This window comes from Nansenia antarctica, assembly GCF_963989245.1.
Source record: "Nansenia antarctica genome assembly, chromosome: 8".
NCBI lineage: Eukaryota > Metazoa > Chordata > Actinopteri > Argentiniformes > Microstomatidae > Nansenia > Nansenia antarctica.
This window is the reverse complement of record NC_137678.1, coordinates 21,845,375-21,867,113: the sequence shown is the minus strand read 5'-3', so window position 1 is coordinate 21,867,113 and position 21,739 is coordinate 21,845,375. Positions and strand designations below refer to the sequence as shown.

The 21,739-nt window shown below is 46.7% G+C and overlaps 1 protein-coding gene across 1 annotated transcript; it reads left to right on the top strand.

The window, feature by feature from the left end:
* Window positions 1-1,814: 1,814 nt before the first annotated feature.
* LOC308164022 (tudor domain-containing protein 1-like) lies at window positions 1,815-20,984 on the top strand (the record flags this gene model as incomplete). The annotated part of the gene is made up of 21 exons (XM_080538187.1): window positions 1,815-1,874; window positions 2,871-2,982; window positions 5,668-5,785; window positions 6,149-6,245; window positions 7,073-7,159; window positions 7,500-7,682; window positions 9,084-9,227; window positions 9,733-9,901; window positions 10,336-10,416; window positions 10,647-10,823; window positions 12,364-12,471; window positions 12,894-13,064; window positions 14,217-14,462; window positions 15,412-15,681; window positions 16,051-16,155; window positions 17,107-17,274; window positions 17,780-18,078; window positions 18,142-18,220; window positions 18,578-18,697; window positions 18,846-18,962; window positions 20,974-20,984. The coding sequence occupies 21 exons, from the start codon at window positions 1,815-1,817 to the stop codon at window positions 20,982-20,984; spliced, it is 2,922 nt and encodes a 973-aa protein (XP_080394313.1).
* Between the last annotated feature and the right edge of the window lie 755 nt (window positions 20,985-21,739).

The window sequence follows — 21,739 nt, the reverse complement described above, 5'->3', positions numbered from 1 at the left end:
CGAAATAGGGAACAATCCACAATATACAGTCTTGTGTGTCCTGTTGGTTTAAGTTCCACATTATATTGATATATATATTTGTATGTAGGTATAGCATGTCTGTATAGACAGCGAATCTTGACACGAGATAATCTTGGGAATATAGCAGAGAATATAATTCTAGACAGTGTGATGTTTCTCTTGATATATTTAAGAGGACGTATGTGTCGTTTCCTTAGTTGCCTTTGGAAATCTGCTCTATATTTCATAATATAGATATTATGTGTGCTGCTAATGTAGATCAGTATATGACTGAGGATGACGCAATCACCGTTCTTAAATGACTAAGTACCTCTGATTTATATAAGCCAGTTGTTGTTGTGGTTGTTGTAGCACGGTAGTTGTTGACCTATTCTAGATAGACATTCCAAAATAACTTAGTGTATTTTTTCCTGGGTCCCAATTCGCTATCCCTCTTTCTGAAATGGACCCCTGCTCTCTCAAGGATTTAAAAGGAATTGACTGGTGTAAGAGATGTGGTAGGAACTCGCCATCTAGTGGTTAATGTCGGTATCACTCCTGTCATGTGCTCCTGCGGGATTATGTAGCAATTGTGGAACTACTGCATACAAAGAAAGAGATGTATCCTTAAGATAAAATATGTACAAGATAAAAAGATTTGCCACACAACCACTGTTGGTGGAATTTGTTTTCACCGACAGACTTCGCTTAGAAAACTTCTAACATTTTCATTGGAAGGGAACCTATAGATATATTGATTTTAGCCATTCTTAACTACCTGCCAGCTGTACAAGGACATCAGGGACACATACTTCCCACTGATCACCAACATCCAGGGAGACTTTGAGGACTTGACCAATGTCGAAAGGCTACCATATCTGCTGGGTGAGGTACAGCAATGTGCAAACACAGCAGCAAGATTTGTTAGCTGCTGTGATAGAAAAAGGCAATCAAATGGGCTAAAACCACCATAAGAATTTAAACAAGTTTTATTTCATTTATTTATTCTAGTATGTAATCTATTTGTCATCTATTTATTTATTCTAGTATGTACATTACATTCTTTTAGTTTTAGTTTTTTTATCTTCACACTTCACATGCTTTGGCAATGTAAATGTATGTTTCCCATGCCAATAAAGCCCTTTGAAATTGAAATTGAATTGACAGAGAGAGACACAGAAAGAGAGAGAGAGAGAGACAGAAAGAGAGAGGGAGAGAGAGAGAGAGACACAGAAAGAGAGAGAGAGAGAGAGACAGAAAGAGAGAGAGGGAGAGAGAGAGAGAGAGAGAAATCAGTCAATAAGGACCAGAATGATCTCCAGTGGACTAGCAGAAACTAGCAGCAACACAAAAATTTATCATCATACATGAAGTAGAGAGATTATAGTCATAAGGGACTTTTCTCTGTCTCAACACATCCTGCCATTGTAGAACAGATAGATCAAGAATATGTAATAGTTAATAATTTAATTAATTAATTAAATAATTTTTAATAATTAACATGTGAAAGGAATAACAAGAATAACCGATTTAATGTTCAGACTTTTATTTCGAAAAACCTTTTCTAACAATAATAGGTTTTGGATCTGGTTTTTTGGCGGATTTAGCGTTTTTTTAGGCTGTGGTTAGGCTGTAAAAGTGTCAGTCCCACTTGGCAACCCCTGCCCAATAGTAATTAGCGATTTTCTAACAATAATAGGTTTTGGGCTGGTTTTTGGTGGATTTAGCGGTTTTTTAGGCTGTATAGTGTCAATCCCACCTGGCAACCCTGGTTTGGATTCACTGCACACGTGGAAAATCGAGATCACTTCGCAATGCTCTCCAAGGACAGAGACATGCAGAAACTGACCAACGCCATCTATTTCATGAGACAGGTAAAAAACTAAGTTAGAATAAATGAAATTCAACACAACATAATTAAATTCGTTAAAAAGCTGCACATGCACATAGATAAGCCATGCAAGTCGAGTTTTGCTGTAAAACAGTCAAGCTACGCCGTGTTGGAGAGTTGGAGAGGTGGTGAGAGGAAAGGAGAGCACATGTTCGCTAACAAACCCAGTTAGCTAGACAGCAGAAATATACAGTTATTATGTTCTTCTAGCTGCATTCTTTTGCATGCATGCACAGTTTTTATTATTTTCTTCTAGCTGCATTCTTTTGCATGCATGCACAGTTTTGAACGAGCCATTGTCCGTGCACTTCTCCAACTGGCTAAAGAAAGACCTGTATTGTCGCCTGTCTGCCATGTGTTTTATTCAGAAGATTTATTTGCGCCATTTTCAGGCCATGAATAAATGAAATTCAACACAACATAATTACACTGTCGTTAAAAAGCTGCACATGCACATAGATAAGCCATGCAATTCGAGTTTGGCTGTAAAACAGTCAAGCTACGCCGTGTTGGAGAGGCGAGGTGGTGAGAGAGGAAAGGAGAGCACATGTTCGCTAAGTGCACGGACATGGCTCGTTCAAAACTGTGCATGCATGCAAAATAATGCAGCTAGAAGAACATAATAACTGTATATTTCTGCTGTCTAGCTAAATATGTGCATCTAGCTAAAACTGTGCATGCATGCAAAATAATGCAGCTAGAAGAACATAATAACTGTATATTTCTGCTGTCTAGCTAAATATGTGCATCTATCTAAAACTGTGCATGCATGGAAAAGAATGCAGCTAGAACAAAATATTTTATTATTTTCTAGCTGCATTCTTTTGCATGCATGCACAGTTTCGAACGAGCACATGTCCGTGCACTTCTCCAACTGGCTAAAGTAAAGAGCTATATTGTCGCCTGCCTGTCTGCCATGTGTTTTATTCAGAAGATGTATTTGCGCCATTTTCAGACCATGTTTAATCTATCTATCTAGTATCTAGGTACATTGAGGAGGCCGTTGACCAGCCCGGCGGGTGTCCCCATCTCCCTCACCCTGGATGTCCCACCCCCCGAGCCCGGGCCTCCGGTGACCTGCACCGGTGAAGGTAGGTGAAATGTTCAGGGTTGCATTCGGAAATAAATTCGCTCTGAGAGCGCCGGAGCGCACACTGGGTTCATTTTGATCGGACACGAGGCATTCCGTGAGTGCTGATCCAATTTCCAGAGCGGATTCACGAACGCACCCGCCAATCTCTCAGCCAGTGGAGTGGTTCTCAACCCTCTCCTCTGGGCGCCCCAGCTGCTTATTTGATCTGTTCCACCACCAGCACACCTGATTCAACTAATCAAGTACAAACCATTGCAATTGCATGTTCCACTTGTGGAACATGCAATTGCAATGGTTTGCAATTGAATGCATGCAAAAGTGGAACATGCAATTGCAATGGTTTGTACTTGATTAGTTGAATCAGGTGTTCTGGGGGTGGAACAGATGCCTAGGTATGTTACAAAAAATTAGTGATGGCGAGATGAAGCTTCTTGAACTGTTGAAGCTTTCCATCCAATTGCGTCACACATGGACCGAAGCTTCTTGTTGCTTCATTTGCTCTACTGCGCCATCAAGTGGACAATAAATGTCTAGCAGGCAGAGTGATAATGACACCGTGGCTTTGGTGTGTGAAGCTTTGAATTGAATAAATGTGCTTGTGTTACTAGGAACAACAACATTTTATTCATTTATTCATTTTTATTTAAAAATAACAATTTCTCCACAGTGCTGGGCTTCAGGCGGTTTCTTTTTTTATTAGACGATTTCACCTGCTTTTGAAAATATCCTTTCACAGAGCACAGATGAAGCTGGGGTACATAGAAAATTAACGGCAAGTTTATACAAATTAGGATACACATTTTTGTGTTCTTCCCAATACTGTAGGGCAGGGGTGGCCAACCAGTCGGAGACTAAGAGCCACAAAACATTGTTGGGGTACCAGAAAGAGCCACATCATACATGCGGGCTCACAAAAGCGCTCATTCACACACACACACACACACACACACACACACACACACGCAATACATTTCCAATAGGCTATGAGACCAGTGGTGTAATTTCAGCAAAAGCCAAGGTATGGCAAGGTCTGAGTGGGGGGGTTGAAAGGGGGTTTCCCCCCTCGTGGATTTTTTTTGCAATAGTCAATTTTGGTGAGTTGTTTCTATACAATTTACTTATGTTACATTAAGGTAATGAATAAAGGAGACAACTACAGTATGCAGGTAGTAGCCTACATCTTTCCTAGCAGGCAGAATGGTTCAATCTCCTTAGAAACAAAACATTACAGATTTAGCTATTCTCAACTCTACATTAACTGCACTGTTAAAACACTAGATTAGACCTCACCTGTGTCCTGTACTTGTCTCTGCTGCCCTTTGACCAAAAGAGGTCTTTATGTCCATTTTCCTTTTTTCCCCTGGCATATTTGTTTGCATAACATATAACTTACTCACACACAAGTCAGTGTTACTGGCCTCAATGTGGTACAATTATTACTGAAATTATTGAGAATAGAGACTTGCCGAATCGGTCACGTGGTACGGCCGGCAGGCGAAGCTTCGCTCTTACCATACGTCATCAACACACGCCTCGATACGTGCTTCACAATAATCTGCCTGTTACTCGACACACGCTCCGAAGCGTCGGCTTCATCTCGCCATCACTACAAAAAATTCAAACTTTCCCCAAAATGAAACCAAAATGTGTCCAGCCTAAAAGGGCTTGAAAAAAGAAAACGAAAAACACAAAGATCGTCCAAATAAGAAAGTTATGCCAATATTAGTTCAGTAAAAAGTGCATGATTTTGTCCCCTGTTTTCAATGTAAATGAATGGCCTAAAAACTGTGATCTTCACCCCAGAATAGGAGATTTTTTTCCCCCTTTACTCCTATCATAATGAAACTTAACATAGTGAAAGCAAACACGTATAGAACATGTTTTTGTATTACATGTTTTTTTTACCAACACATTTAAATATGCAAATTGAGGTAAATACTCATTAAATACTGGCACTTGACTCAGTGCGCAGCAGCTGTCGGGTCTTCTTGTGCGAGTTTGCACACGACATTAGTGACGATACTAACATATTTATTAGATGATATCCTCTTTTCAATAGAAAGTTACTTTTGATCGTTGGAAACTTCTCCCCTGTCGTTTGGGAGGCTCGTGAAGATGCACTTCATCTTTAGGTGGCCGGCATTTAAAAAAAAAAAAAAAAAATCCCCTGGTAATGTCGAGGTCACGTCGCACTCTGGTTTCCTCTTCAAACTTCCACCGGCTAAACATTCGTGTGACTGATGGATCACAAGTTTAGAACACTTCAGAGCACAGCAGCTAGGGGGCGCCATTGGGAAGGTTTTGTAACATACCTACCATGCAGGTTGCACTTGACGAAAATAAATTGTTGTACCTTTTGTCTTTAGCTATCAAAGTTGAAGCTAGTTCCACTTCCATGGAGGCTGGCTCTGTGGTATGTATAATGCCAGTACATTCAAGTATTCAATACCCTTCGCATCCCAATGTAATAGTTGCAAATAGCCGTGTAACTTTGCCTTTTTAGATGTGTGGTCCGGGTGGTCCCACCCCCCCTGGAGTGTGTAGCTGCTGCAGTGACCCAGGTCAGTCTCAGCTCGTTTTGGTTTGCCTTGATTTAGCTTTCGTTTCAAAATGTTTTCCGTTCACTTCCGTGGTTTTCTGTGATTCAGTGTTTTTTACTAAACTAAGCCGGTGTTTTTTCCAGCTAACTTTCGCTGTACGCGCTGCAAGATGACGCGTTACTGTTCGGTGAAGTGCCAGTCCAATCACTGGAAGGACCACCGGCGCGTGTGCAAGCCCAGTACCCTGGCCACACCCGCAAGGTAAACCGGTTCAGCCCATTAGTGGAACTCATACTTCATAATCATCCCACCTTATTTGTAATCACATTTACATTTTTGGCGTTTAGCAGACGCCTTATTCCAAAGCGACTTACAATCAATACATTTGACTAAGGAAGTGAATTCACCAGTTCTAGGAGGAAGAGTAATCTAGCTCAGGCCGGCTGGCAGTCGCCGTGATTTTTTTTATTTTATATAAATATATAAACACTGGAGAGACAGACAGTACAAAGGGGGGCAGTGGAAGTCTTAGGAGGCATAGTATAGGGGAAAAGCAGGTGTCTCAGGAGACGCAGTGCTGGGGTGTGTAATGTACTAACCTTTTCATACCTTTATGCTGATCAGTGAGAGTGAGACTGAGAAGATGAAGGAGAACCCCCCCGCTCTGCCTCCAGTAGGAAGCAGCCCCATTCCACCCAGGGCACCCATTGCGCCCACCAAGGTATTCTTTTAGCGTGTGTGTTGATGGGATTCTGGGATCGCAGTGGTAATAATCAACTCCAGTCCCCGTGTCAGCGTTGAGATGGAACATGCTGCGTGACATCTCATCATGAAAATGAACTAAACTGTGCCCCGCGGTGGTGTAGCACTAAGCACTAACCACTAGTGCAAGCTGCCCACCGGGGACTGGGATCGAATCCCAGCTCGCCAGATCCGGATATGGCCGAGGCACACACAGGGAGCGGCATATTGAGCGGCCGCTCCCGAGGGCGGTATAGGAATAGTTCCGGACAAGGATCCGTCGCGCAACACCGCCCCCGGGGTGCCGGAATAACGGTGCTGGGCTCGAGGAGCCAGTCAGCTAGTCTGCCTGGCGATCTCCTCTGGGGCTGCCGGCCACGGGGTCGTGCGGCGGATCCTACGCAATAGGCAGGGGATAATTGGATGCTAGGTTGGGTTCAATTGGCTACCAAATTGGGTGAAAAAGGGATAAAATCTGAAAAAAAAAAAAATGAACTAAACTCTTCCAAAAAAGTTCGGAAACGTTATTCCGGTCGATTAATTCCTCCCCTTTAATAATACCAATTGGTATTGTATTTTATATCGTTGGAAAGCCTGATTATAGTCACCTTTACAACGAGGTACAACGTGTAAGAATCATGCATTCGTGGAATGAGCATTGCAACACAGCTAAAAGTGTGGGTAGTGGGCCCCCCAAAAAATGCCAAAATCCCCTGCAATATTCTTCTGTTTTATATTGTCTTTTATTAACTGAAAGCGGAAGCGTTAGCGTATTAGATCCGTAACACGGTCACCTGACCCACGCAGGTGCAGCCCGGTGATGACAGTCGCCCACAGAGGGTCTTCCTGCGGGACCTGGGGAAGCATAGCTTCATCAAAGGAGACGAACTGCAGGTGGGTAACTGGCGCCTCAGTAATCCTGCGTGTGCCGTTATAAAAGGCTTGAGTTGAAAGCGTTATGAATGAATGAATGAATGAATGGTCTTTATTGTCATTGCTATAGTACAGGTACCAAACAACGAAATTTAGGAGGGGTGGCTCCCCTGGTGCTAGGAAAGAAAAAAAGAAAAAAACGTAAAAAAAAAACACAAGAAGGGAAGGAGCTGGTTTACATAAATAAAGGCTATGTACACTATCCACTGCACAGGTGCTCCCGAATGGACCACGATGTTACACCTGCCTACATTAAACACATAAGGAAATCGTGTGTGTGTGTGTGCGTGTGTGTCTCTAGGTGTGTGTGGTGGAGCTCCAGAGCCCCGGGAGGTTCTTCGTCCACTCCCAGAGCCCAGAGATGACGGAGCACCTCAGGGCCATCACAGCCGTGCTGGAGCAGACCTACGGCGGCGGCCCGCCAGGGACAAACTACTCGCCCCACGTGGGAGAAGTCTGCGTGGTCAGATACTCCCAGGACCAGGTGTGTGTGTCTCAGTTAGTAGTCCCGTTGACACACACCACTCACCCAGCTGTAGTGACTCATTGATACCGTTCACTCCTATGGCATTCATATGGTATATTTAAGCAATAGCTCACGACAGGCCGTGGTATATGCTTATTATATCACAGCTAAGGGGCGTTGTTCGGCCCGACGCGAAGCGGAGGGACGGCAACCCCCTTAGCTGTGATATAATAAGCATATACCACTGGCCTGAAGTGAGCTATTGCTTTTATAAAACGGTTACCAACACTGTCAATATGAATTAGAAAAGCACACTCAAATTCAAATAGTTTTTATTCGTAATTAATCATCTTAAATAGTTCCCCTCAAATAAAATAGTTCCTCTTATTGCAGTTGGTCGCTAAGCAACAACACTAACATTCTTTGTCATTAACCTAGGCTACTAGCATTGTAGATTTCATAGGAATTTAGCATTTATTTACACAATTTCATTATTTGCATCTATTTATTTACATTAATTTGGATGTCTCCGTTGATTGTACACCCACTAAAAAAACTGTCAACGCGCGGCTGTAGTGGACGCAGGCAGGGCACTCCGAAAACGTCTCGACACATTTTCAAACAGGCTTTATTTTGATAAACAGACCACATATTGGGAATCTACATGGTTAGGATTTTTATTTTTATTTATTTTTAAGTTGATAAAATGTCCTTGCGATTGAATTAAAAGTCTGTTATATTTGGAATGTTGACCGTGAAACAGGCGTATTCATTTCGAACTGTGATGAGGCTCTACTAATCGTAGCTGTGGTATACGCTCAATATACCACGGCTATGAACCAATCAGATTGCTTGATTTCACCCATCCGTTTTATAATACTCATTTTAGCATTCTGTATGTTTTAGGTATGTATATATTAGTAGGCACTCTTCTTACAATTCATTTAGATCCTGTAAGGTTCCAGAGTGAATAGTGCAGCTCACAGTTCCTTCTTCTATACTGGAACATTACTGTGGAGCAGCCTTCCACTTAATATAAAACAAGCAGAAACTAGGAGGGCTTTTAGAGGACAGGTTAGAGCTTACCTCTGGAGTAGGGTGAACAGATAGGAAAGCCTATTTTTGTTAGCCTACTTTTATTCCTAAGTTCCTAACTCCTTTTGTTTGGGGGGGGTGGGTAATGATTATTTAATGATTGTTTGATGTTATTGTCTTGTATGTTAAGGACCATGTTGGAAATAAGTGTTCTCACTTTCACATGTCATCCTTGGATTACTGTTTTTACTCGATCTATGAATAAACTAATTAGATGGAAAAACTATTTTAGATTTGGAAGTCGGAACCTTTTTCCACGCCTAATCCTCCTCCTCCACCTCTTCCTCCTCCACCTCCTCCTCCTCCTCTGTCTCTGTGTTGTAGAAGTGGTACCGGGGCGTGGTCCAGTCCCTGTCTGCAGACCAGACCATCGCTAACGTTATCTACATCGACTTTGGCAACGAGGAGGCCGTGACCCTGGAGCAGATCAGATCCCTGGCTGCCCACATGGACCCCGTCCCTCCCTGCGTGAGTCCACTAGAACATCTGACCTCATCTGACTGGGAGTGATTAGATTACATGAGATTACATTACATTAGATTCAACTTTGTCATTGCAGAGTACAAGTACCAGACAACCAAATGCAGTTTAGCATCTAAACAGAACAGCAAATAGTGATATAATCACATGATATTGGTTTCAAACCACTGTTGACAGCTTGAGTCTGGGGTTACGCTCTAAATATGAGGTTTTACCGACCTGGCGGGGTGACTAGAAATGTCCAGACGCTTTTGTTGGGTCAGAGGACCACTAGAGAGAGGTTTGTAGCCGCTAGCCTTGGTGTAGCGTCGTTTCACTGTCCTCCTGTCATAAGCAGGGGTGCAAGCTTGTCACCTTTGAACCGTATTAGCCGTTTTTACCTCAAAATAGGTAAAAAATGTTCATAAATGTTCTTTGTTTTCAAGTAAAAACAAATGTCACCTTTTTGGGCCATCACCGGTTTGCATCCCTGATAAGCCGCTTCCTTCGCTAGGCTTTGGAGTGCCGCGTCGCCGGGGTAACGCCCCTGACGGGCAGCTGGACGGAGAAGTGCTGCATCGCCCTGCGGATGTTATTGGTGGGGAAGAGCCTGACCCTGACGGTGGCGGAGGCCTCGGAGGAGGACCACACCTACGCGGTGGACGTGGCGCTGTCCGCTCTCGGTAGCGTATATAAACGGGGTTTCCCATACAGGGCTGGGTTCCCACGGGTCCTTGAAATCCTTGAAAGTTTGTGAATTTGAGAAAAATAAATCAAGGTCTTAAATGTTTAGAAAAATAGACATGGGTCATTGAAAGATGTTAGAAAAATGTTCTACTTAGCTCGTCAACTAGTTCTGTCTCAAACTATACTGTGTTGGGTCCTTGAATTTGAGGGAATTGAGTCTTGAAAGTCCTTGAAAGGTGCTTGAATTTAATGTTTCAGAAGGTGTGGGAACCCTGATACGGGGTTTCTCTGGCCTGGCCAGAAGGGTTTGTAAACACCTCTCTCTGTCACCATCTCCCTCTCTCTCTCTCTTCCTCTCTCTCTCTCCCTCCCTCTCTCTCTCCCTCTCTCTCTCTCTCTCTCTCTCTCTCTGTCTCTCTCTCTCTCTCAGGCCAGCAGCTGAGCACGTTCCTCTTAGACCAGGATTACGCCGCAAAGGAGGTCTCGTGGAAGCCCACAGTGGAGGACATCGGTGAGGGTCGGGTACTCCGACGACACCAGACACCACAAAATAAGGCCGGCTTTTTTGTAGTCTTTCTAGTCTTGTCTAGTAGCGAAATTTATCAAAATTAAGCCTGGGTTTTCCTTTAGCGACATTGACGGAATACCGCCCTGATTTAGAGGAATGCCGCAAGGTACAGCTTTTCCTCCAGTGTATTTCTGTTGTAAACCTCTCTCTCTCTCGTTCCGCCCCGGCCGCAGACGCCGCGTCTCTGGAGAACTTCCGGCGATCCGGGGGCAAGGAGGGGGAGGGGGAGGAGGATGCGGGGGCTCGGGCCCCCGACCCCCTGACCATGGGGCTGGGCGACTCCTTCTCCGCCACGGTGACCCACCTGCAGACGCCCGACGACATCATCTGTCAGAAGCTGGACAACGCCAGTGAGTATGACCCGGAAACCCCCTAATAATAATAATAATAATAACTTTAAAGTGCTCCAATCATTATTATTATTAGTTTATTATGTCGAGGACAATCCAAATACATGAACCATATAAAATACAGTAAAAAAGGCAGCGTTAGCCTAGTCGGCTAATTTTCAGCTGAAGTCCCCGGCCAGTTGCAACATGGCATCCTGAAAAGTAACGTCATTAGTTAAAATAAAACATTTAAATATTCTAAGAGCACGTGGCTGAGACAAGGTACCCCAACATCACACTTGACAAAAAAAAACACGTAAGCAAGCTGAGGTGATTGAAGGGGCTACAACAAACACCACATACACACTTATGGGGGCAGCGACATTTCAAGCACATAGAAGCCACAGGACAATTACAGGCCACACAACATTAAGCACTTACAAACAGCAATACATTAAACAAAACAAAACATAAAAAAAAGGCATTATGGGGAGGCAGCACAGAGAGGGATTAATGAGGACAAGTATAGTTCTGTGTCAGCCAGGCTTTCATGTGTGTTGTGAAGGTGGAGTAAGTATGTATGTCTTTGAGTTGGTTTGGTAGTGAGTTCCAGTTTTCTATTGCTATCACTGAGAAGGATTGCTTACTGAAGGTGCTTTTCCTGAATGGAACTATAACTATATTATATAATCATCATTTAATTATTTAGTCATCCGTGCGGTTGGTTGGTCGGTCGGTTGGTTGGTTGGATGGTTGGTTGGTCGGTTGGATGGTTGGTTGGTTGGTTGGTTGGTTGGTTGGATGGTCGGTTGGATGGTTGGTTGGTTGGTTGGATGGTTGGTCGGTTGGATGGTTGGATGGTTGGTTGGTTGGTTGGATGGTCGGTTGGTCGGTTGGATGGTTGGTTGTAGGGATGCTCCGATTTATCGGCCACCGATTTAAATCGGCTGATTTCACTCCAAATGACTCGATCGGTGATCGCAAAAACCGATCTTTTTTTTTTTTTTTTTTCCTGGGGAAGACAGATAACTGAACAGAAAACATAGGAGGACGTAACAGTATGTAAACCATGAAGGCCACGTTTATGATGTCTTTTATACAGCCATATCGACTGACTTGGGCTTCAGGCCCTAACTGGGTGATAGGCCAGACTTTTACTATGCCATAAAAATGGGTCTGCGTTTGCTTGGTGCCTAATGGATCAAAACTTTTGTCTAAAAAGCAAAAAATATGTAGGCTATCCAGTCAGTAGGCCTACAGTTATGTATTTAAAAAAAAATCGGTATCGGTTGATCTTGAGGGGGAAAATCGGTGATCGGTATCGGCCCCAAAAATCCAGATCGGAGCATCCCTAGTTGGTTGGTTGGTTGGATGGTTGGATGGTTGGTCGGTTGGATGGTTGGATGGTTGGTTGGATGGTTGGTCGGTTGGATGGTTGGATGGTTGGTTGGATGGTTGGATGGTTGGATGGTTGGTTGGTCGGTTGGTTGGTTGGATGGTTGGATGGTTGGTCGGTCGGTTGGTTGGTCAGTTGGTTAGCGAGCGGTTGCGTGTGTTGCAGGAGTGATCCAGGAGCTGCAGTGGCAGCTGAAGGAGGTGTGCAGCAGGACCCCGGCCAGCCACGCCTTCAGACCCGCCCCCGGCACCGTCTGCTGCTCCCTGTTCTCAGGTAACACACTCACATGTGCACGCACACACACACACACACGCACGCTCACACACACACACACACACACAAGCTCATACGCTCACACACACTCACACACACACACTCTCACTCTCACACACACACACGCTCACACACATGCTTACACACACAAGCTCATACGCTCACACACTCTCACGCTCACACACGCTCACACACGCACACACACACACACACACGCTCACACGCACACACACTCACATGCTCACGCACACGTATTCACACACACACAGGCAGCACAAGCATCGTCAGCCAAGCCAGACGCCTCGCGGAGAGCCCGGCGGTGTGACATCACTCTGGCCTCGTAATCTTTTGGGAAAGGTGAGTCTTGTCATGTGGTGTTGACCTGTCCCCCCTCTCCTGTCCCCCCCCCCCCCCCCCGCTAGAGGACAGCCAGTGGTACCGGGCCAAGGTCCTGGCCTACTCGTCGGAGGAGCGGGTGTGCGTGGGCTACGTGGACTTCGGGAACTCTGAGGAGGTGGAGCTGAGCCACCTGCGCCCCCTCACCCCCGAGCTGCTGGCCCTGCCCGCCCAGGCCATCCCCTGCGCCTTGGCAGGTAACCTGACCCCCCTCACAGCCCCCTCACCTCTCCTCACCTCTCCTCACCTCTCCTCACCTCTCCTCACCTCTCCTCACCTCTCCTCACCTCTCCTCACATCTCCTCACATCTCCTCACCTCTCCTCACCTCTCCTCACCTCTCCTCACCTCTCCTCACATCTCCTCACCTCTCCTCACCTCTCCTCACCTCTCCTCCCCTCTCCTCTCCTCTCCTCACCTCTCCTCACCTCTCCTCACATCTCCTCACCTCTCCTCACATCTCCTCACATCTCCTCACCTCTCCTCACCTCTCCTCACCTCTCCTCACATCTCCTCACCTCTCCTCACCTCTCCTCACCTCTCCTCCCCTCTCCTCTCCTCTCCTCACCTCTCCTCACCTCTCCTCACATCTCCTCACCTCTCCTCACCTCTCCTCACCTCTCCTCACCTCTCCTCCCCTCTCCTCACCTCTCCTCACCTCTCCTCACCTCTCCTCTCCCAGCCCCCTCACCTCTCCTCACCTCTCCTCACCCAGCCCCCTCACCTCTCCTCACCTCTCCTCACCCAGCCTCCTCACCCAGCCCCCTCACCTCTCCTCACCTCTCCTCACCTCTCCTCACCCAGCCCCCTCACCTCTCCTCACCTCTCCTCACCTCTCCTCACCTCTCCTCACCTCTCCTCACCCAGCCCCCTCACCTCTCCTCACCTCTCCTCACCTCTCCTCACCTCTCCTCACCTCTCCTCACCCAGCCCCCTCACCTCTCCTCACCTCTCCTCTCCTCTCCTCACCTCTCCTCACCCAGCCCCCTCACCTCTCCTCACCTCTCCTCACAACCATCTGACATCTCCTCACAGCCACCTGACACGGTGCTGGTAGTTATAGCAGTCGTCAAATATTGATTCAGATACGACCGTTTGTCAACTGCTTTAGTTTTTTTATGTGAACATACACTCACACATTTCCTTCCATGACACACTCACATATTCTCTCTTTCTCTCCGTCTCTCTCTGTCTCTTTCTCTCTCTCTTGGCGGCTGTTTTTGTCGTTGTAAAATGTGCTATATAAATAAACATTACTTACTTACTTACTCTCTCTCTGTCTCTCTCTCTCCCTCCCTCTCCCTCCCCCCCTCCCTCTCTCTCTCTCCCCCTCACACACACCCCTCCCAGGAGTGCGTCCGGCGGGGGAGGGGGCGTGGTCTGAGGTGTGCGTGCGGCTGCTGAGGCAGATGGTGGGTGCACGCTTCCTGCGGGTGGACATCCTGGGGCAGCGGGCCGGCGCCGCCCTGGTGGCCATGACGGACGAGCTCAGCGACCCCCAATACAGCGTGGCAGAGATGCTGCTGGCCTCGGGACACGCCACCGCCCAGGACCCGGGGACCCCCGGAGCAGAGCAGGAGGAGGAGGAGCCTCAGGGTAATGGCGTGAAGAGAATTCGTGAGCTTAGAATGATAAGGTTCTATCTCCGTTTAGGGCAGTTCAGAGATATTGAGCGTCAATGTTTTTACATTCCATTATGTTCTGTGAGATGGAACCTTTGTATTCTATTAATTACTAACTAAAAAATGTCAACATTTTAAAAATAACACCACACAGGCATTAATAAACACCTAATGGATCAGATTATGTAAAAAACAAAATGTTGACAAAAATGGAGAGAACCTTATAATTCTAACGTCTCGAATTGTGGAGAGATTTCTCTTTCCAGATCTGCGTTAATTGACATTAATTGACACGATTTATGGGGGGGGGGGGAAGCAGAACTCTAAATGTTAAAACGAGGCTTGAGAATTGAGGCTGCATCCAAGTCTATATATTCTCGTGTTTCTCTCTTTCTTTTCTCTTTTCTCTCATTTCTCTCTTTATGTACTAGGAAAGCTTTTTCAGTTGATTCCATAAAAATAAAATAAATAAATGCGAGCCCCGTTGTCTCTCCCCACCTGCAGTGTCCTGTGTGCAGGGTTCCCACGGGTCCTGACATCCTTAAAAGTTTGTGAATTTGAGAAAAAGAAATCAAGGTCTTAAAAGTTTTGGAAAATAGACATGGGTCATTGAAAGTGCTTGAATTCCCCCCCCCCCCCCCCCCCTCTCTCTCTCTCTCTCTCTCTCTCTCTCTCTCTCTCTCTCTCTCTCTATCTCAAAAATGATATTCAAAAATGTTTTACTTAGCTCTTCAACTAGTTCTGTCTCAAACTATGCCATGTTGGGTCCTTGAATTTGAGGGAATTGAGTCTTGAAAGTCCTTGAAAGGTGCTTGAATGTGATGTTTCAGAAGGTGTGGGGACCCCCCTGACATAGAGACAAGAGCACTATCCAAACATTTGCCATAAATATCCCTTTGGTGATGCTTAGCTTCCCCTCTCAGCTACCCGGTTCTTCAGAAAGCGCCCTGCCGTTGCAGACAGTGATCACAGCTACGCTGTGCCCCAGAACAAGTCCACAGCTGGTGTACACGACCGCCAGCAGCTTGAACGTGATGTTCCAGAAGGTGTGGGAGCCCAGCGCGTGCCGGCCGCGTCTGAGCCTCTGACGTGGTCCTTCGTGGAGCCTCCCTGGCACGGCCAGGAGGTGGCGCTGGTGGTCAAGGTGATCAAGGACCCCGGAGAGTTCTACTGCTACATCTACAACCCAGAAGGTACGACTACATCTACATCTACTACATCTATATCTACTACATCTATATCTACACCATCTATATCTACATGATGTTTTATGTGTGGACCCCAGGAAGACTAGCTAGTTGCTACGGTACTAGCTAATGGGGATCCTTAATAAAATATCAAAATACACCATCTATATCTACTACATCTACTACATCTACTACATCTACATCTACTACATCTACAACCCAGAAGGTTCCACCAGCCACCTCCCACCGTCTCACCACCTCAGACGTTATGGGAAAGAACGCCACAGACAGCTGGGTTGGGGGGGGTGTTCTCTGAGTTGACTGTGTGTGTGTGTGTGTGTGTGTGTGTGTGTGTGTGTGTGTGTGTCTGTGTAGACACACTGCTGGCAGAGCTGGGGTTGGAGCTGCAGCTGCACTGCGAGGGGAACAGCGCCCCCTACAGCCCCGTGGTGGGAGAGCCCTGCTGCGCCCTGTTCTCTGGTAGGAGACACGCACTATGACACCACTATGACATCACGATGACACAACTGACATCACTGACACTACTATGACATCACTATGACACAACTATGACATCACTATGACACCACTATGACACAACTGACATTAACTGACACTACTATGACATCACTCACCACCACTGACATCACTCACCACCACTGTGACATCACTTCCACCACTATGACATCACTACCACCACTATGACATCACTTCCACCACTATGACATCACTACCACCACTATGACATCACTACCACCACTATGATATCGCTATGACATCATTACCACCACTATGACATCACTACCACCACTATAGCCTGATTTATACTCCTGCGTCGAATTTACGCGCGGCTACGCCGTAGCCTACGCGAGGGCTCCAAGTTTATAGTTCTACGTTGGTCCGCGGACTGCGTCGCGTTGGTCGGTATACTCATAGCGGCATAATAGCGATCAAAAAACATATTTATGTTATGCTTGTTGTTAAAAAAATGTCTATAATGCATTGAAATGACAGTAAACTAAGATAATAAGATGGTTATCATACATTTTCAAATCTTTATTAATAAGTAATTACAGAAAAAGTAGATGACATTTCTGTCATGGCTTCCGCATTTTGGCCAACGAGAGAGTCGGAATCATGTCGTAATCATGTGCTACCAAGCGGACCAATCACAGAGCTTACGGTTGCGTAGGCACTGCCGCGTACTTACATTTTTGGAGAGGTGCGCGTCAATCTACGGCGTAGCCTACGCAAGCCTACGCAAGCTACGCCGTAGCCTACGCCGTCGATTTTACGCAGAAGCATAAACTGGGCTTATGACATCACTTATCCAGCGGCCGATTCGATTGGTCTATGATCTGAATCGGGTCGTAACTTCTTGAAGTTTGAAACCGTTCTCCCCTCCTCTCTCCACTCCCTCCCTCCCTCCAGACAGGGTGTGGTACCGGGCGGAGGTGCGGGGGGTGGGGCCGGGGGGCGGGGCCAGGGTGTACTTCGTGGACTACGGGAACAGCGGGGAGGTGGAGCCTCAGGACCTGCGGCCCATCAGCCCCGCCCTGCTCAGACCACCCTGCCAGGCCCTGCCCTGCTGGCTGGCAGGTACCAGTGTGTGTGTGTGTACGTGTGTGTGTGTGTGTGTGTGTGTGTGTGTGTGTGTGTGTGTTTGTGAGTGCGTGTGTGTGTGTGCGTAGGAGAATGTCAACATTAACTCCACCTTCGATGGTAGCATAATATAATATGCCAATTACTGCATATTACTCAAATTACTCAACATGCTGTCTGTCTGTCTCTGTGTGTGTGTGTGTGTCTGTCTGTGTGTGTGTGTGTCTGTGTGTGTGTGTCTGTGTCTGTCTCTCTGTGTGTGTGTGTGTGTCTGTCTGTCTGTGTGTCTGTCTGTCTCTCTGTGTGTGTGTGTGTGTGTGTGTGTGTGTGTCTGTCTGTGTGTGTGTGTCTGTCTGTCTCTGTGTGTCTGTGTGTCTGTCTGTGTGTGTGTGTGTGTCTGTCTTTCTGTCTGTCTGTCTCTCTGTGTGTGTGTGTGTGTGTGTGTGTGTGTGCGTGTGCGTCTGTGTCTGTCTGTCTCTCTCTGTGTGTGTGTGTCCTCTAGGCGTGGAGCCCGTCGGGCCCCAGTGGAGCAGCCAGGCGGCGGGGCGCTTCCTGGCGCTGTGCTGCGGCCGGCCCCTCCAGGGGCGTGTCCTCTCCCTCTGCGGGGGGCGGGGCCAAGAAGAGGGGCGGGGCTACGGCCTGGCGCTGGAGAGAGACGGCCAGGACGTGGCCGCCGCGTTGGTCTCTGAACAGCTGGCCAACCCCGCCCTCCCCAGCACCCCCCTGACCCTGCCCCTGACCCCCGTCACCACCAAACCCCCCCAGCTCCAGGCAGACACCCCCACCGCCACCACCACCAGCGTGGGACCACCCACACCCCCACCCTCACCCCACATGCCCGCAACGACCCCTAAACCACCCCAGACCCCCGCCACACCCAAGGCCACGCCCACAGGTCTGAACGAGGTGCCCGTGGAGACGCAGGTCAAGACCGAAGCCACAGGTGGGTTGCAGGGTTTGTTTGCGCGACAGCGACAACGCTGCTGGGTCCTGGATCTGTGTATCGGTGTTGCAGGAAGAACAGCTGTCTGTCGATCAGCGCGTACGCTTTAATAATATCGGCACTCCACGATCGTCTAGTCTGGTCTGGCGCCTGCGCCGTCCGTTGTTCTTCTTGCAGCACCGACACACAGATCCAGGATCCAGCAGCGTCGTCGCTGTCGCGCAAACAAACCCGGCGAATGTTTTACTAGCCCCGGGGCGATCGAGCAACCGTTGATGTGGAACCCTGGTCGTGGATCACGTTAGATAATGTTGTTGTTGTGGTTGTTGTTGCCGTTGATGACCCCCCCCCCCCCAGCAGCAGCAGCCTTCCCTCTGGACTGGCGCACGGTGGAGCTGCCGTCCCACCAGACCTTCCAGCCCCGCGTGGCCGCCGTGGTCAGCCCCAGACTGTTCTACCTGCTCAGCCCCGCCCAGGGTAGGACACACACACACACACAACCGTGTGCCCTGGCAAACCTTACCTTTGTTCACATCAGACTTGATCTCAGTTTTGTTTTTGGTGTGTGTGCGTGTCTGTCTGTGTGTGTGTGTGTGTCTGTATGTGTGTGTGTGTGTGTGTGTAGTGGATGTGGATGACCTACAGCAGCTGCAGGTGGAGGTGAACCTGCACTGCAGCAGCCAGACGTCTCCCAGCCAGTGTAAGCCCATGCCTGGGGCGGCCTGCTGCGCTCGCTTCTCTGGTGAGCCTCTCTCTCACACACACACACACTCACACTCACACTCACACTCACACTCACACTCACACTCACACTCACACTCACACAGACACAGACACATGCACATGCACAGACACAGACACAGACACACACACAGTCCCTGACTTCTGGATGCAAATCTCACCGTGTCGTGACTGAACATACCCACACACAACAAATAAAAACAAACAGCCACACTGCTGGACACCACCTGTGCACACACACACACACACACACTCCCTCACACAAACTCTTCACCTCACCATTGAACACCCCCCCCCACACACACACACACACACACTCCTTAAAACACACTCTTCACCTCATCACTGAACACACACACACACACACACCTTTCCTAAATCCTGACGTCAGAATCGTCCCAACCTATTAAACCGTGGTCGAGGGCCTAGCTTCCGAGATGCCCGACGATCAACAGTAGTGTGTGTCGCTTCGAGCTCAGCGTCCCCAACACAACAATCATTTTCATAAACACAAGTTTCTGAGGGGAAATTATTATTATCCCAGGGATTAAAGTTCTCCGTCGCTACGACGGATTTCCGTCAATTTTTTCCAAGTCGCGACGGATTTCCGTCAATTGGCTTCGGCGCGGGGAAAAAATAAAAATAAAAAATAAAAATCTAACTGCAATTGCGGCATTTCGCCGACGTGGTGGCGGGGGCGCTGTTTCGCAAATAAGTTAGCTTTCGTGTTTGCTAGCGAAACAGCTGATAGTTGATGTTGACTGCTCAAGGAGAATACATATTTGAAAGTACAGAATGCCTGAGAGCCTTATATTGCATTATATTACATTATATTTTGAATGGTCATCTGGTGCCTGAATATTGTTTTTTCCTTTACATATACAGGTGCTGGTCATATAATTAGAATATCATCAAAAAGTTGATTTATTTCAGTAATTCCATTCAAAAAGTGAAACTTGTATAATCTATACATTCATTCCACATAGACTGATATATTTCAAGTGTTTATTGCTTTTAATTTTGATGATTATTACTGACTAACTAATGAAAACCCCAAATTTAGTATCTCAGAAAATTAGAATATTGTGAAAAGGTTCAATATTGAAGACCCCTGGTGCCACACTCTAATCAGCTAATTAACTAAAAACACCTGCAAACGCCTTTAAATGGTCCCTCAGTCCAGTTCTGTAGGCTACACAATCATGGGGAAGACTGCTGACCTGACAGTTGTCCAAAAGACGACCATTGACACCTTGCACAAGGAGGGCAAGACACAAAAGGTCATTGCTAAAGAGGCAACAGATGGTAACATGGACAGGATCCTTAATGTTCTTGTAAGGTACTTCGATGAGGATATGGGGAAAGTGTTGACCCAGCATCTGGCCTCAAGGATAGTTAACATCGCAGATGCCTCAACCCTCACACACACACTGACAGATATCCTCCAGTCATACAACCTGAACTGGAATCAGGTTGTTGCTATACTGCTGGATAACTGCAATGTGATGAGAGGGAAAAGGTCTGGAGTGGAGACACAAATCCGAAAAGAAAATCCATCACTCCTGGACATCAGCGGAGACACGGTTCACATGGTCTCAAATGCAACCAAGGCCCTTTTGAAGCCTTTCCAGGGATTTGTGGATGAATTTTGCTCTGATGTCTACTATGATGTAGAAAATTCCCCAAACAGAAGGAGCTTTTTGGCGAGTTTCAGTCCTTGCTCCATTTGGAGAAGAAGAGCTTGATCCGTCCCATCAGCAGCAGGTTCCTCCAAATGCTGGATGTGTGCAACAGAATACGGGAGCTTATGGATCCATTGATTGTGCACTTCTACAGCTTCCTGTCTCCTCAAGATCAGCACAAATACAGGTACAATAGCATTAGCATTCTCTTTTTATGTCTGTTTTCTCTGTACTAGCAGGCCCAATTTGCAAAATCTAATTAAATAAATCAGAGCAAATATAGCATTCCTGTTCCCCCAACTGTATAATTATATGCTTTTTGTGATGCAGATGGCTCCTGAACCAGGTTCTTGATCAGCATGCAGTTACATCTGATGAGAAGGCAAGGATCACGGTTCTGCAACTGCAAATGGCAAAATCTGCAGGGACCGGAACTGATGTCAACCAAAACCGGAAGACACGCATCTGTATGCTTTTCTCAGAGTTCAACAAGCTCACAGCCTTGATTGATTTATACAGAGGTATGTTCTCGGGCTGGGTGATATTGGAAAAAACTGACATTGCAATATTCTTTTTCACTGCAATATATAGGCCTATTGTGATACATAAAAGAAAACTGGCATGCAGGCACGTGTTACAGATTTACTTATCTAACTTAAGATCAGTAAATGTGATTGGCTGACCTGGCATGTAGGAAAGAAGCAGCTTCATTGGAAGAAACATTACACAGCAAAAAATAATGATGCAGTTTTTTCAGGAGTTGCAAGTGGGCTTAATAGGGACGTTTACCCTATATTGTGCAGCCCTAGCTCAGTCACTTTTGAAGTGGAAAGAAATGTACAGAGATGTCCTATCGATTTATTTATTGTTGCATATTTTTCCTGTAATGGAATCTGAGTATGTTACATTACTATGTTTGTGATCAGGAAAGAATAGTAAAACATATTCAGCGACTTTTCTAATCAGGCTTAATTGTGATTTTCAGGTGTACTTCCAACTTTCCAGGTGTTCCTGAAAATGTTGCAGCATGAAAAGCCCATGCTCCACGCACTGCATGCCGAAATGATGCTACTGGTCCGGGAACTTCTCTCCAAGT